A 15,380-nucleotide genomic window follows, 5' to 3' on the forward strand; every position below is an offset into this window, starting at 1 on the left:
CTGGGTACGTCCATATGTGGTACCTACTCATCCAAATCAGTTGCAAAGGGCATTGATTAGTGTGATGATTTTTGTTTTCCTGTTTGACGGGTGAGTGATTCAGTAAAACCAAATTATGATGTAAGTTCTTACTGTTACAATGTCTATGGGCGGTGGTGACCTCGAACCATAAGGTATCCTATATGCCGTGTCATTCAACAAACAACAGTGGAATAGTATTGACAAAATTTATCAAAAATAGTCACGTTACGCAAACTAGCTTGCGACTCTCTCAAATTTAAAAAAAGAAACACTATCTTAAAATAAATAGTGTGTAAGCATTTCTAGAATATTCCCCGCCTCCCCCATATCTCATTGCTTCCACTGGTGACTAGAAGACTGGTTCATTTGACACCCAGACTATCGGAATTGCGATTCAAGGGGGAAATGCTGTTAGCATTTTTACAAACATACAAGAACTCATTGTATTATATTATTTACCTTTATATACGTTGCTTGGCTTACGTGAATTTTCCAAAAAAATTGCATACTTTTACTTTTTGTTCTTACATATTTCGAGAATATTCCCGATACAAAATAATCGCTGAATATAAAAGTAAGGTCGGCGTCGGTGCTCACGAAAGCAAATTGATTAATTTGCCTTATGGTAGTGGATACGTCTCGTCTCTTCGATGTTTAAATTTCACCCGCTAATAATAGCAGGTGAAATTTATATTTGTATAAACGAAAACTCTGAACCTCAGCAAACTATTAAGCGTTCTTCAAAATCGTTAGTCTTTATACTTTGGTAATAAATCACATCTTATTTTCAATGACGTTTTTTAGGTTCCGTACCCCCATTACTAAGACTACGCTTTCCGTCCGTCCGTCTGTCTATCCGTCTAGAACCAGGCTGTATCTCAAGAACCGTGATAGTTAGACGGTTGAAATTTTCACAGATTTCTATTGCCGCTATAACAACAAATACTGAAAATAGAATAAAATAAATTATTAAGGAAGCTCCTATATACCAAACATTTTTATACATACGGAACCCTTCGTGCGCGAGTCCGACTCGCACTTGGCCGGTTTTGTTATTATTTAGCATGTAACGATATATAAAATCAATATTATTACGCCTGGAAATTATAAAACTGTTTATGTGTACAATATATGAGTTTTATGTCATTGAGCGTACTTTATTTTATTTTTTTATGGCTTTTTGCGTTCTTTTAATATTCGTATAAACTTGGATACACGAGACAATTTAACATCGATTGAGGAAACTTCAATTAATCCCAATCCGAAACCGAATACTCCGTTTATATTCCGTAGGTTAGCAAGACCGCGTGCTTTTACTGGCAACAGTATACGGAAATTTATATTCATAACGTACAGACAGCAGAAACATAACCTATCAAAAACGACTCAAATGATTCGAACACTTAAATTTATTTTATAAAATACGAACTATGTGCTACAATTTTTATTTTGTTTGTGGAATATGCTTTTGTGAACCCTATCTGCTATATTAGGGGGTAAGTAAGGCTTAGATGCTAAGAGACGGCCTTTAAATATAAATCACAGGTATTCTCTCACTGTCATTGTTGGACGTCTATTTCCCGCTAGACGTCATTGAAAAAACTCTTGCTCCCACTCACGTGCCACGGTCTTCTTTCTTTCGGATCTGATAACGCTTTGCAGACTGCAGTTGGGTTTTTCTACCTGCTCTAGGTTTAGGTCCATATTCGGTTAATTCCCTTTGAGTAGCAACGGTTACCTGGTAAATTTATTGACCTACAATGTCAAGGCCTCCTAGGCCTAAAGGTACCTCGTGATCACACCGCCACCAAAACCAGCGAGAGGTCTCCACCTCCAGGAAAAATGATGATAACAATATTGAAAATAATATTTTTATGCAAACAGTACATCGCATACAGGGCTTCCCGTAATATTCACGCGGATGTGGTTCTCCGTAAGATTCAAATCACCACACGGTCCGTATTGTTCTCAACCATGTGTTAACTATTATTCTCATTACGATTGGAACACCATGTATAAACTGTCAACAGACGATGACTGGACCAAATATGGTCCATGAACGTACTGGGTACGCTCATGTAGAGTAATCTGATAGTTATCATTATTTTTATTACCTGTATCACATGCTTCAGTTTCTAGGACATGTTAATCTGGTCTAAAAATTTAATTCAAACTCGAGTAAGCATAATTAGTGTTCATAATTGTTCTCGTGCTCGCTCGAAGAAAACATCAAGAGTATCTACAAGCGTATGATCCAAAACTTTCTTGGAGTTTCTTTTCCCCTGTATTAGGATAATCACTGGGTTTTACTGTCACTAAATTTTTATTTTCTGCCTCGCACAACCACTCTGTGGATACGACTTGGGAACCTTCAAGAAAAGAGCGTACTCCTTCCTTAAAGGCCGGCAACGCACCTGCAAGCCCCCCGGTGTTGCAGATCCATGGGCGGCGGTAGTCACTTTCCATCAGGTGAGCCTCCTGCTCGTTTGCCACCTATAACATAAAAAAAAAATTGTGATTTACACTTAAGCGCAATGGATCAGCGTGGAGTAAGTCCCTAATACTTATCCTTAACGTTAATTGTGGACAAAGCCAAGCAAAATTAATCACAATCACAGAATCTTGTTCAGAATTGTTCTATTCCTATAAAGATAACTGAACAAATTTCTTAAATTACGTAACCTTAAAAAATGCCTTAACTAAATTTACACTGACACTAAAAATAATTTGTTGGCAATATTATTTTAATAAATTTCATTGTTTATCTTTTTTAAAATGTATATATGTCGTGGATTCAAATGGATAGCCATAGAAATGATCACTATTATCGTCCGACATGTTGATTTTACTAAGTCAGTCAGTACGCACGTCTGGCGCTGGCGCTGTCCCAAGACCAAAAGACAAAGTGCCTCAATCGGCAAAGGCCACTACTGATAGATACACCATTAAATCTTTTTTTACATCAGTCGGCTGTGTAACAAAATAGGTATTATATTTTTACAATTGACGTCTGACTACAGACAACCTATAAAACGTTAAACGTCAAGTTGTGTGTTATAGTATTCTAATAAAAGAGGTCGTATACCCATGTAAATTGATCATCTCTAACATATATCTAAACACACTATTTTATCTCACTTCGATTTATCTTTTTTTTTTAAGTTATATAACTATCAGTATATAACTTTGAAAACTGTTCTTCTAAATTTTATTAAAAAAGTTTTTATATAAGTTTTTTCAGCCAGTTGTAAAAAAAGTTTAATTGTAAAAAAATTGACATTTAAGACAATAACAAAAATCGGATTAGATTTCAACTAGCGTAAATAAACTGCAGAAAGTAAAATAAATAAATATTAAAATATAGCTTTAAGAAAATAATCCTTAATAATATCAGAAGATGCACAGTCGAAAGAAGAAGATTAAACGACACGATGTGGTCTACGACAATACTGATAGAGATTCGATCCCCAAGAGGGGATATTATTCGGAACTGGTATCTAATATGACAAAAGAAGATGCCTCAAGGCAAGTCTTCGCTAAGAAACGTATGAAATTACTTCTCCAGGTAATCTAAGATACAAAATTAATTAATAACCCTTGAATCTGAACCTGAAATTGGGGCCACCGGGCAAGTACTAAAGTGTTCATGTGCCTATTTGTGTTTATAAATCATCTGGTGTCGATGGTGAAGGAAATCTGCCACATGTTTATCCATCGTGAAATGGAACAGCGTTTTGGAATAGTCTCCAAACTTCCAACGGAATGGAGGCCTTAAATCAGCCGTGGAACCTATACTATACCAAAAGCAAACCAACAACTAGACGAGTCTAGAAACTACTCATACAAAATACTACCAAGTTTACATCATAATTGAGGACAGTATTATTTACATTACGTAGCTGTTAAATATCTGCTGTATAGAAACTTACTGATTGAATAATTGTATTTGTTATGTTAACTAAATTTGTCCAGGCAAAGACGGATAAACTGGCACCTATGGTGATGTCGCTGCCGAAGCCGCAAAAACCAAAGATCCTGCTGCCCCCCGGACGCTGGACAACATATAACGAAGAAGACAGCATAGTAAGTTTTAACTGTTTATATATATTGAAGGAACTTTGTCTTGACTCAGAAACAAAACGATTTTTCTTAAGTGTTCTCATATAATTGTATAATGATTATAAATTGTTTTACTCGATGCCAAATAAATAAGACATCTGGATTTCAGTTTTCCGCCATAACGAGTATCTGTCAATGTTGCCAGATTAAAAATATAATATTATTAGAAATCAGAAGCGGTTTTAATTTTTTTAAAAGTACAACCTTATTACCTAAAACTAAATTTATAATTACTTCAATAATTATTTGGAATTAAATGAGACAAATTCTTTCAAAATCAAAACAAATAACAATTTATAAAATATGACAAAATTTAAATAAAACACATGTCTATCTCGCCCGACGGATGCCAACAAAATAGGGCGAGGCGCTTTTGTATCTGTAGTTATGTATTGCTGTTGGCCCTACTGGCCTTTACAGCGTCACCGAACGTTGGGGCGAGTGCTAAGACTCTGCCTTAAGGTGAACCCTTTTGGGCTCGAAAGTGACGTTCGTCCTGAGGGTGTCTCCTATGAGATCGCACCTCGGCTCAGAACGTAGTCGGGGGGCGAGGCGCTGGTATTCAGCCGATTATGTAGCAACCGTCATCATAACCCCACTCTTAACTTAAGAAATCTCCAACAATATTATAATGATTAAAATACAAAGTGACGTACTCCTATGTTGTATATAGATATTAAATATAATATTTAATCTCAAGTATTATATTCTAATTGAGTCTTACAATATACTCGTGAAATAAAAAAATGGCTATATAAAAGTATTTTTATGAATACAGTATTTTTTTATATTTTCTTGATTACAGTATTTTTTAGATATTTTTTTTTTGTTTGAGGTATTTTAATGTAAATATTTGAAAAATAAAACAGCTTATCAGAAAAAAAAAGCTTTTCTTTAAATTTTATTCATAAAAAACTTACCATGATATAAAAATATTATAGAACTATAAGTAAATCATAGGAAACAGTAAGAAAGTAATCATTTATAGGGTTATTTAAAACAATCTTCGGTGGGATACCTGCATTGGAGTAGGCTAGCGGAATAAGCTCCAAATTACAAAAGGAGAGTAGCCCTTAGCCCAGCAGTCGATTATTTACAAGCAGTTTAAGCAGCTATTTTCACATAAACTAATCGATCTTTTTTGGATAAAGACATTACGCGTTTCCCCACTTAAAATGGGGGTGGTATGTAAGACTTACCTGAGCGCAGGACCACTAGTACACCGGAATACCCACTAAAACACCAATGGTACCATATTTAATATTATTACTCCTTTTTAAAGTAAATGAATGTGTAATACATTCAAAAACCAAACTCGTCATAAAGTCATAAGTCATATTTAAGAACTAATAAGAAGTGGTCTGAGGGTTCTTAAAGAAGTTGTATTGTTCATGAAAATAACAATTCTAAAAATAAAAGTATCTTTATGTTGAAAAGTTACCGAACGAACTATTTATTTTTATTTCAGCAATTTCCATTTGAGACGTTCGTGCCAAAACTTCAATTTTTGAGCGTCGTACTGCCAAAGGAATTGCCAAGATTAGTCAAGATCGAAAGACTGCGTAGGAAATTCTTAGCGGCCAATATAAAGGTTTGTACGAAGGAACAATGAATTTAATATTCGCACAAGCACAGATTAAAACAAACTATTTAAGTTCTAGAAATGTTAAAATATATTTTCAAATTAATACAATTAACATCTTCTTGTACAATAACTAGAAGCCTGAATTGACCTTAGGGAATGCAATGCCCATGCAATCTTAATTAATTGTGACACATCATTACGATATTGTTGTCTTCGACGTCAAACAACAGTTCTGTTAACAAACATCGATCACGACGCATGAACTGATGTATGTACTAGCGCACATAACTTAGCCTTAAAATTGGTCACGATGACCAAAAATAAGGCAAAAAGATCAGAGAATGGATATTGAATGCGTAGGAATGAATCACATGTCTAAGAGTACCATAACATACATATATAATTGTATTTAACTAACATGACTGTATTTTTATATATTGAAAAAGAGTAACTACTGAGTTTCTTGCCGGTTCTTCTCAGTAAAATATACATTCCGAACCGATGGTAGCTTTACTTTAAATAGTTTGTTAAATGACGTTTCAAAAGTGCTTGTAAAAGCCTACTTGAATAAAGTATATTTTGATTGATTGATTGAATAATTAAAAATGTTTCTGGCTGTCTAGAGAAAGATTGAAAAAAAACGACTTCAAATTATACTATGGGAATTTAAATTATAAATAAAATTCGAGCCCATAGAAATTTCACCCTCTGTTTTGCTGCCACCCTTAGGGTGGTATTGTTCAAATTGAAATGGAACCAAACGGGAAGTATCCCAAATAAAAGTTAATTTACCAAATCGGTTCCCAAATGACGGATTTCTGAGGTAACAAATATGAAAAAATACAACCATCGAGAATATTCTTGCTTTTTTTTTTTGAAGTCACATAATAAGAAAAATAATTATGTGCGAGGGGTAACGTTGGTAATAATGGATTGATTGAAAATATGCCATAATACAGGAAAAAGTGGGGAGAGGCTCACAGGAAAAATTAAAATATTTCGTACCATATTCACTGTTTTCCAACAAATATTTATAAACCTTTTTTTAAAACGAATCAAATTATGTCTTATGAATTATTGCATGTAAGAAGTTGCATTCGTGATTAAAATTGGGATCAAGTTAATATTTTTCAGGTTAAAATTTGTTATTTCACTATTTAGGTACAATAAGGTAATGAGTGAGCCAGTGTAACTACATACATATATGCACAAGGGACGTAACATCTTCGCTCCCAAGATTGGTGGTACATTAGCGATGTAAGGAATGGTCAATAATTCTTGTTAATAAGTGTATGGGAATTGAAGGCCACTATAAGGTAGTATATTTGCCGGTTTGAAAAAAAGTTACATAAGTATTTTTACTAGTAGAGCTATTTAAATCGCCACAGATACAAAACTAACTTTGCCGTTTCATAGATTCAAGTCATTTGTAAAAAATACATTGGTAAAGAAGGCATATTATTCGATACAAGATTATATTGATGATAAAAAAGCGTGGAGTTAATGCTTGTTGACTTACAGGCAGGAGACATAACATACATATATAATTGTATTTAACTGACATGACTGTATTTTTAGACGTTGAAAAAGAGTAACTACTGAGTTTCTTGCCGGTTGTTCTCGGTAGAATCTACATTCCGAACCGGTGGTAGCTTTACTGTAAATAGTTTGTTAAATGACGATATAAAAGTGCTTGTAAAAGCCTACTTGAATAAAGTATATTTTGATTTTGATTTTGAAATCAATTTTAATTATATTAAGCGTATTAATTATAATCATATTTTAATTTGAAAGAAAATGCTTCGAGAACGCGACATACAACCCTACCTGATAATGCCTCCGTCTGAATATCCTCTAACGGACGAAGTATATTATGGACTGTACAGCCCTTTTCCGAAAATGGACTTGGAATTATTCGATAACATCGAATTTGACTGTAGGTAAGATGATTAAATTATATAAATCTTTTATATGGAACCTTCAAAAAAAGAGCGTACTTCTTCCTAAAAAACCGGCAACCCTGGTATTGCAGATGTCCATGGGCGGTGGTAAACACTTTCCATCAGGTGTCTCCAACTCGTTTGCCCCATATAACATTAAAAAAAAAACTTCTTATTATATATTTTTAAGGAAAAAAGTAAAATGAAAATTGAAATTTTGGTACTTGAATTTCGAAATAGCAAGGCATAAACCAGAAACCGCTAGTCACGAACATCGCACCGCTCGGTGATCTCGCCCTAATTGCTCCAACTCCTAATTGTCTATTGGTAAAATGCTTTATTCATTGCATGTGTACGGATTTAAGCTTAAGCTTTTGTGAAGTGAAATTATAATAAATGTTTTGAAAATTTTTTACTCTTGATATATTTTCGACACATTATCGTCGGACATATTCTTGGTGTGCTAGAGGAAATCTCTTTATCTTAAATGGGCATGCTACTTCTAGTACTCTTTTGACATTTTTATCATATTTTTCTAATATCTGGTACGTAATACATTTCAATTCTGTGAGATGATGATTGAACCTACTTGAATGAAATGAAATATAATTTAATTTTGTTTTTAAGACATTGGTATTGAAATAATATGTCAATTAAAATAATAATGCTTATTTAGTAGCTAGAAGGTTTTCTTTACCTATTTTAAAGTATATTCTAACGCCAAACAGTAGTACTCGGCCTTGACGTATTCCGGTTTGGAAGGTGAGTTAGCTAGTGTACAGGTACAAGGGACATAGGTAACATCTAAGTTCCGAAGGTTGGTCGTGTATTGGCGATGTAAAGAATGGTTAATATTTCTTACAGCGCCTTTGTCTATGGGTGGTGGTGACCACTTACCATCAGATGGCTCATTTGCTCGACCTATATATCTATATCGTAAAAGGATTGTATTGTTACTGTATACGTGTATCCAATAATGCTGACATATCTTGAAACCCGTAACACAGAAAACCAAAACGAAATACTGAATAGTGTATAGACTCTGATTAATTAATTTGTTAAAATTACATTTCGAATAATTTCTCTAATTACCGCGACTCGTTTGATCAATTTTATCTTTAAGATTTTATTTTTTTTACAGAATACCAGAAGAATGGTTAGGACTTGGTTATATAGAAGGGGAACAGTACCCTTGCCCGGGTCTAGCGTTTATACCCAAACAGGACAATAAACCAAACAAACCATCGACAGATACGATACAAATCCTTAATAATTTATATGAAGTAAGTTATTGTAAGTAAGTCACTTGCTGGTAGGACTTTGTGCAAACCCGTCTGGTTAGGTTCAACCCACTCATCAGATATTCTACCTCCAAACGGCAGTACTCAGTGTTATTGTGTTCCGGCTTGAAGGATGAGTGAGCCAGTGTAATCACAGGCATAAGGGAGATAACATCTTATTTCCCAAGGTTGGTGGTGCATGTAAAGAGTTTTTTTATAATTCTTAAAGCGCCAATGTCTATGGACCACTTACCATCGTGTGACCTATTTCGACAACCATAAAATAACACAACATATTAAAGTAATCATAATTATTATTACTTCTAACAGCTACATAAAATCTGTCAGAATCGCCATTTTAATTTTATTTTAAGCCGTCTTCTGAAAAGAAGAAGATTATCTATTCGGCATTTTTTATAGTTGTTGCATTTGTACCTAAGGAGTTCGTTACATTAACACTGATTTCAGCCACAGCGGCATTCTAGAAAGACACTAGCCTGCTATCTATATAGCTAGATTTGCACAGGACATAATATTATAAAGCGCAAGTATTTGCGTGAACACAAGTAGTGAACTCCCTTCCTTTTATGATTTCATGGGACTCTTATGATAAAACAATAAAAAGCGTTTTCTGTAATGTGTTGTTTTTCATTTCGCTAATCCCCCTAAGTTTTTATTTATTACTAATTAGTGGTATCATCATGCAATAGGTTGTCAGGTGTTTGGTATAAAAAAGTACGCCAATGTCCTTCATTGGGACTCATGCTTGCGTCATACAACATATAGACAGACAGATAGGCAGACAGATAGGCAGAGTTACTTTGTCGTTAGTATGAATGAATGTTATAATATTTTTATGATTTGTTTCAGTGGACGAATGTAGCCGCCTTCAGTTATGATCAAAATACTGATAAATGGGAAGTGATGGCTTTGGACGGATCGAAACGATATTTCACGTACGATGATTATTTATACTATACTTAATAGGAGGTAAAAAAAAACAAACTATGCCTTAAAAATACTTTATTTCTGTAATGGATTTCTACTACTCTTATAGTCATCCATCAGTATAGTCAGTAACTTTTTGTGGAGCAATGTACACGGTTCTACAACAGGATCTCCGAAAGCGAACAAAATGCCTCTGTTTAAAAAAAAAAAAAGAACGCTTGTGTGCGAAAGGTATATTACACAATTAGTGAGTCCATGGTTGATAGTAGACCTTGGGAAAGAAACGGGGAGGATTCCCCTGGCTATTTCTGTTGATATTGAATATTTGTAAATAATGGCCAATTTACAAAAATGACCCGCTGAGTTTCTTTTTGAGTCAGGGTATTTTCTTTTCCGAACTGGTGGTTGTGTTTAATTTGTCAATCAGTAAGTGTAATGCTTATATATCTAATAAAGGAATTTGATTTGATTTGATAGAATAGTAGCGTCATGCGTGGACAATCAACCAGCAATCATGCCTTCGAACTAATGATTGATTTTTTGAAGTGATAACTTCTTATTGGAGAGTAAATCGCTTCGTTACGTAACGCGTTACGGCGCCAGTCTATCTGGCTTCTCTTTCTCTTACGCATACGGCAGCGGAAGCAGGCAATAATGATACTAATAATTTACACACAAATTGCTAATATACATACATATTCAACAATTGTTACTGCGAATAAAATACATTAATAATCAATAAAAGATTTAATTGATAACCTTTCCTTATATTGTCCAATTAATATACATAAATTTTAAGTAAAAACCTAAGCTTTTACGCCTTTTAAACCTAAAATTCTCAAGTTAAACAATTTTAAGATAAAATAGTCCAGCTTACCATGATTTTTTTTTATAAATGTATGTTGTAAAATATATGTCTTACAAGCTGTCAACATTATCTACTATATAGTAAAAAATAATCCCGATTCAAACACTCGATTCGACACTAAAAACCCAATAATAATAATAAATGTTCCACATTTAAAAGCTATTCGATGTTTTTTTTTCCCGCCGGAACAAAATAAATTATACAGGCAAATTGAAAACAAGAAAACCCAAAAAGACGGCAAATGAAATATTTAATTTGAGAATTTATTTAGCTCTTTCTTTAAGTTTACAAAAATGGACTTAACTTTACAACACAGTAGGCCAATTATTTATAACTTCTATATATTTATTGGCTTTTCATCACAAAAATAAATTAATATTATTTCGTAATACGAATATACTAGACGAAAATATTTTATTGCCCCTGATATTATTAAATAGTAATTTCAATTGAAAACGGTGACTATATTATTTGAAAAGGCGCCACAATAAAGTCGCCTATTTTTTATTGTATTTGTAATTATGACTGTTGGGTTCCTAAGTTTTTTTTAGTTACTATTTACAATATATAATGATTATTATTACTGCGTCCTCCGCCATAGACAATACTGTAATGAAAGACAGTGAGATTTGGACGTCGACGACGACAAACTAATTAGTTTTACCAATAAGATATTCTTAACAGATTATTGCTTTGTTCAATTCACTGGTCTCTGTATTATTTATCATATTTGAACTTAAATTAATTTTAATAATATTATTTATATGTATTAAATAATATACATTATTTTTGTTTACAAGCGCTCTGATATATTTTAACCGCATAAATAACGATCTTAATATTTTTTTATGATATATTGTGGACAAGCAAATGGGCCACCTGATGGTAAGCGGTCACCACCGCCCATAGACAATCGAGAATGTTCCACCGACCTTAGAAACTTAGACGTTATGTCCCTTTGGTTTTGGTGGCGCATTTGAGTTGATTAAAATTTCTTACGACCACGCGGTGACCACTTATCAGGTGGCCCATTTTGTCGTTCGACTACCTATTACAAAAAAAATAATCGTTTGAAAATCCAAGAATTCATGCAATCGAAAACGGTATACGCTCCATCTCCGTGTAACGAATTCCAAAGTGTTCGGTTGTATCATGAAAGCGGGAAACACAAACTCCCCTTCATATAACATGTAAGGATTCCTTTAAATGATTTTCGATTTCAGCATTCCTCGTATAAGATTGATGTTCAAAGCTGATGATCCCGACACGTTCGCTGAAAGAGTGAAGTTTGCAGTGAATTTGCGGAAAGAAGTGGAGAATAATTTTAGGTGAAATAAAATGTTTTAGAATTTGTGATCCTTTTGTATTTAGCAGCTCACTTGTGATGAGACGTTTGGAATGAGACCGGTTTAATTTTTCATTATCCGATTTCCCAAGCAAGATGGAACCAATTTAAGCCACCTTCGTCGTAAGATAATATTTATAAACATTCATGTGTCGATAACGGATTCGACGCGTCCACTCCATAATGACAAAAGTCATTGTTTTTCCAAAAATTGTCAAGCAAATCTCGATAAACTCGAAAAAAATGTGATAAATATTAAAAATTGTTATTACGTATCCTTTTATATTAATAACTCGAAGACAGATCGTTGACAGGAATATATCGAAATTATATGTTGAAAAGATATTTTTTTTTTTATCTATTTTTAATCTGACTATATTTTTAGTAATGTAACTCAGAATTACAATATACCTGACTCTTGAACTACACTTAACGCTGTCGTAGAAGCCGGTGCTAAAATTAGTTATGGCATTATGACAATTAATAATTATTTCTATTCATAAAATATAAACAAAAACGAATTTAAAGACTGCAGTAATTTTCTGAACCATATTTTCTTAATAGTAATAAAGTTTAGATTATTACAAAATCCATATTTAGTACATTAAAATTCTCAAGATTACAAATTTGTATTACATTTTTTCATAATTTTTTTCAAGGAAAATAAATCATATGAATTCACTGACGTATTTTTCACAACCATATCTTAACTGCATACGGTATTGCCGATTCGTAGAATTCGAAAGAATTTAATTAATAATGTAAACATCGAATGACATACTTTTAGGTTTTATTTATACTTGGATTGTTTGATCCTGGATGGCTTACCGAGGATACCCTTAAACTATATGCCGAATATCATGAAGTTGGTTCTCATCCATCGCCAAGCGAAGGACGTTGATGAAGATCATCTTCAGGGTTTGAAACAAGAGGTAAGTATGTAAAGATTTTTATTTTTTTAAATATTTAAACAGAAATACAAATGGGCATATAGAAAATCTTTGATACGTTGTAAAACGTATGATTCCTTGTAGTAGATGTTGCTCGCAAACATTACTTATATTGGCGCTATAAGAAATATTAACCATTGCTTACATCTCCAATGCCGCCAACCTTGAGAACTAAGATGTTATGTCCCTTTACCTGTAATTACTGTAGACTCTAGACTAACTCATTCTATATACCGGAATACAAAAACACTAAGTATTGCTGTTTGGCAGAAGAATATGTAATGAATGGGGTGTTCCGACCCAGATGTTCTGGAGCAGCGCGGTGGAATATGCTTAAAGCCTTCTCGAGGGAAGATGAATCCTATGTCCAGAACTAGGACAATTACAGGCTGTTATTTACGTAGTTCAATAACGTATAAACGCATTAAAACAAAGTACTTATGTTTGCCAATATAATTGGTGAATGACCAGGACTTTTCCGAGCAGTCTTCGACCGACCACTAAAAGTACTAAAATAATGAATATCGGCAATTAATAGCAAGTGTTAATAATAACAGCACTCGAAAGGGTTAATCGAATACAAAAATATTTTATGGGCGAGATAAAAATAACCAATACAGACAAATAATAGCCAATAATGTGCCAATGTTGGGGATTTTCGCTTTTGAAATCAGAATTTGGCCCAATCGGGTTTGCTTACGAAGTGTCGCCGCATATATTTATTCTAAATTTTAGTCTGGGTTGATCCAATAATAGACTGACTAAAAAGTTTGATCACGTATGTTTTGTACATACGCTACTCAAAACATCAAAATATTTTTAGCAAATTGTAAGAATGGTTATATAACATACGTACATATTTATACTAAAGAAAATATTATTTTGTTGCAGGCTGAACTTTTATACAGGAAAATTGAAGGCAAAATGAAAATAATAAATACTATAAAAAAATATCCGAGGTTATACAACTTCATAGATCCGCCGAGCAAGGACTACGAGCCGCCGGTACCAGATTATGGTACAACAGATTTTTTGAAATTGATATTTATTTTTTAATCAAGAGTCTTTTATGCGTAAATTATGTAAAGACAAAGTCAGTTTTAGTAAATGAAATCTTTTTTTGTCTAGTCAAATTAAATTAGATCAAAATTTGAAAAAGTGGATTAGGATGGAAGAACTTTTAAATCATCAAGCGTTTTCCCGTACTACCTACGAACACATAATCGACGGCGTTATTTTTGCCAACTTCCTTTTTATTAAAGAAAATAACTTTAGATTTTACATATATATTATATTACATGTATATATGAGTTTCGTTCCATTTTAGGGCGCTACCCGTGTGAAATGATAGATTTTTCCGGAAGAGTGAAGTTCAATCAGTGGAACTCACTCTACGTTCTCACAGAATCCGTGTCCTGCATTCATTTAGTGGTAGACGAATGCCTTAAGGTTAGATATTATTCGAAAGAAGTTTCTTATTGCAAGATACTCTACATACACTTGGCGAATACGAGTTAGAACAAAAATTAAAATCAAATATGTCTCAATTGTTAATTTGTTTAATTATATACGTATTTTAATACATAATATATAGCAAGAGAAACTTTATTCCAATCGGATGTCTCACGACACCATTTTTTGTCTATGGTATTAATATAAAATGTATTTAACCTTTTCAGGTTAACGTCACTAGGATCAAATTTTGTTTGATATTGAAAATTTTGATCATAGTGACCTTTCAGTTTAAATTGATTCAAACTAGCATATGGTACTTCATATTTATGATATCAAGGGCAAGAAACTTAAATTGATTATGATAAGTTTTTAATCGATTGAAAGTGAATTAATCTTTCCTAATTTTATTCATTTTGTTCTTATATGTAATGAGGAATTCTTAGTAAAATCTTGTATTCATAAAATACTGCTGATATTATAATTAAATCACTCTTAGTTTCCTTGGAATAGATTAAAGATATGTACAATTTTTAATTTAAGGTTGAGTCGATGTTGTTCTTTACAACAAACTATGGCCGAAATGTAAGTCTCGCAGAATTTGATGCGGCGCAACAACACTGTACGTCTATGGTAAGATTATGTTTATTTACAACAATACAACTATCATCGCCTTAAGAATATATCAGAAAGGAATATCTGATTGTTGTCGATGCTTAACTCACATCTGAACTAATAATGTTTGAGGTAAAAATGGTTATAAATAAAAATTCAAGTAAAGTGACAGCCTGTAGATGATTCACTATCGGACTAAGGCGTCTTCTCTCTTTGAGAAACATTGCGACGAGATTTGCCTGCATCTTAACCGATGA

At 33.2% G+C, this 15,380-nt stretch overlaps 1 protein-coding gene across 1 annotated transcript in view; it reads left to right on the plus strand.

Annotated features, from left to right (window-relative positions):
* Positions 1-3,401: 3,401 nt before the first annotated feature.
* Positions 3,402-15,380, plus strand: part of LOC113392089 (dynein axonemal heavy chain 1-like) — a 72,679-nt gene continuing 60,700 nt past the window's right edge. Inside the window, exons 1-11 of the mRNA XM_064219346.1 lie at positions 3,402-3,586; positions 3,994-4,104; positions 5,609-5,731; positions 7,520-7,665; positions 8,807-8,948; positions 9,816-9,901; positions 11,985-12,089; positions 12,894-13,038; positions 13,948-14,074; positions 14,384-14,505; positions 15,052-15,141. Coding sequence (XP_064075416.1) covers positions 3,419-3,586; positions 3,994-4,104; positions 5,609-5,731; positions 7,520-7,665; positions 8,807-8,948; positions 9,816-9,901; positions 11,985-12,089; positions 12,894-13,038; positions 13,948-14,074; positions 14,384-14,505; positions 15,052-15,141 — 1,365 coding nt within the window. The 5' untranslated portion in view covers positions 3,402-3,418. The remainder of the gene's footprint in view (positions 3,587-3,993; positions 4,105-5,608; positions 5,732-7,519; positions 7,666-8,806; positions 8,949-9,815; positions 9,902-11,984; positions 12,090-12,893; positions 13,039-13,947; positions 14,075-14,383; positions 14,506-15,051; positions 15,142-15,380) is intronic.

Source organism: Vanessa tameamea, chromosome 27, assembly GCF_037043105.1.
Source record: "Vanessa tameamea isolate UH-Manoa-2023 chromosome 27, ilVanTame1 primary haplotype, whole genome shotgun sequence".
NCBI lineage: Eukaryota > Metazoa > Arthropoda > Insecta > Lepidoptera > Nymphalidae > Vanessa > Vanessa tameamea.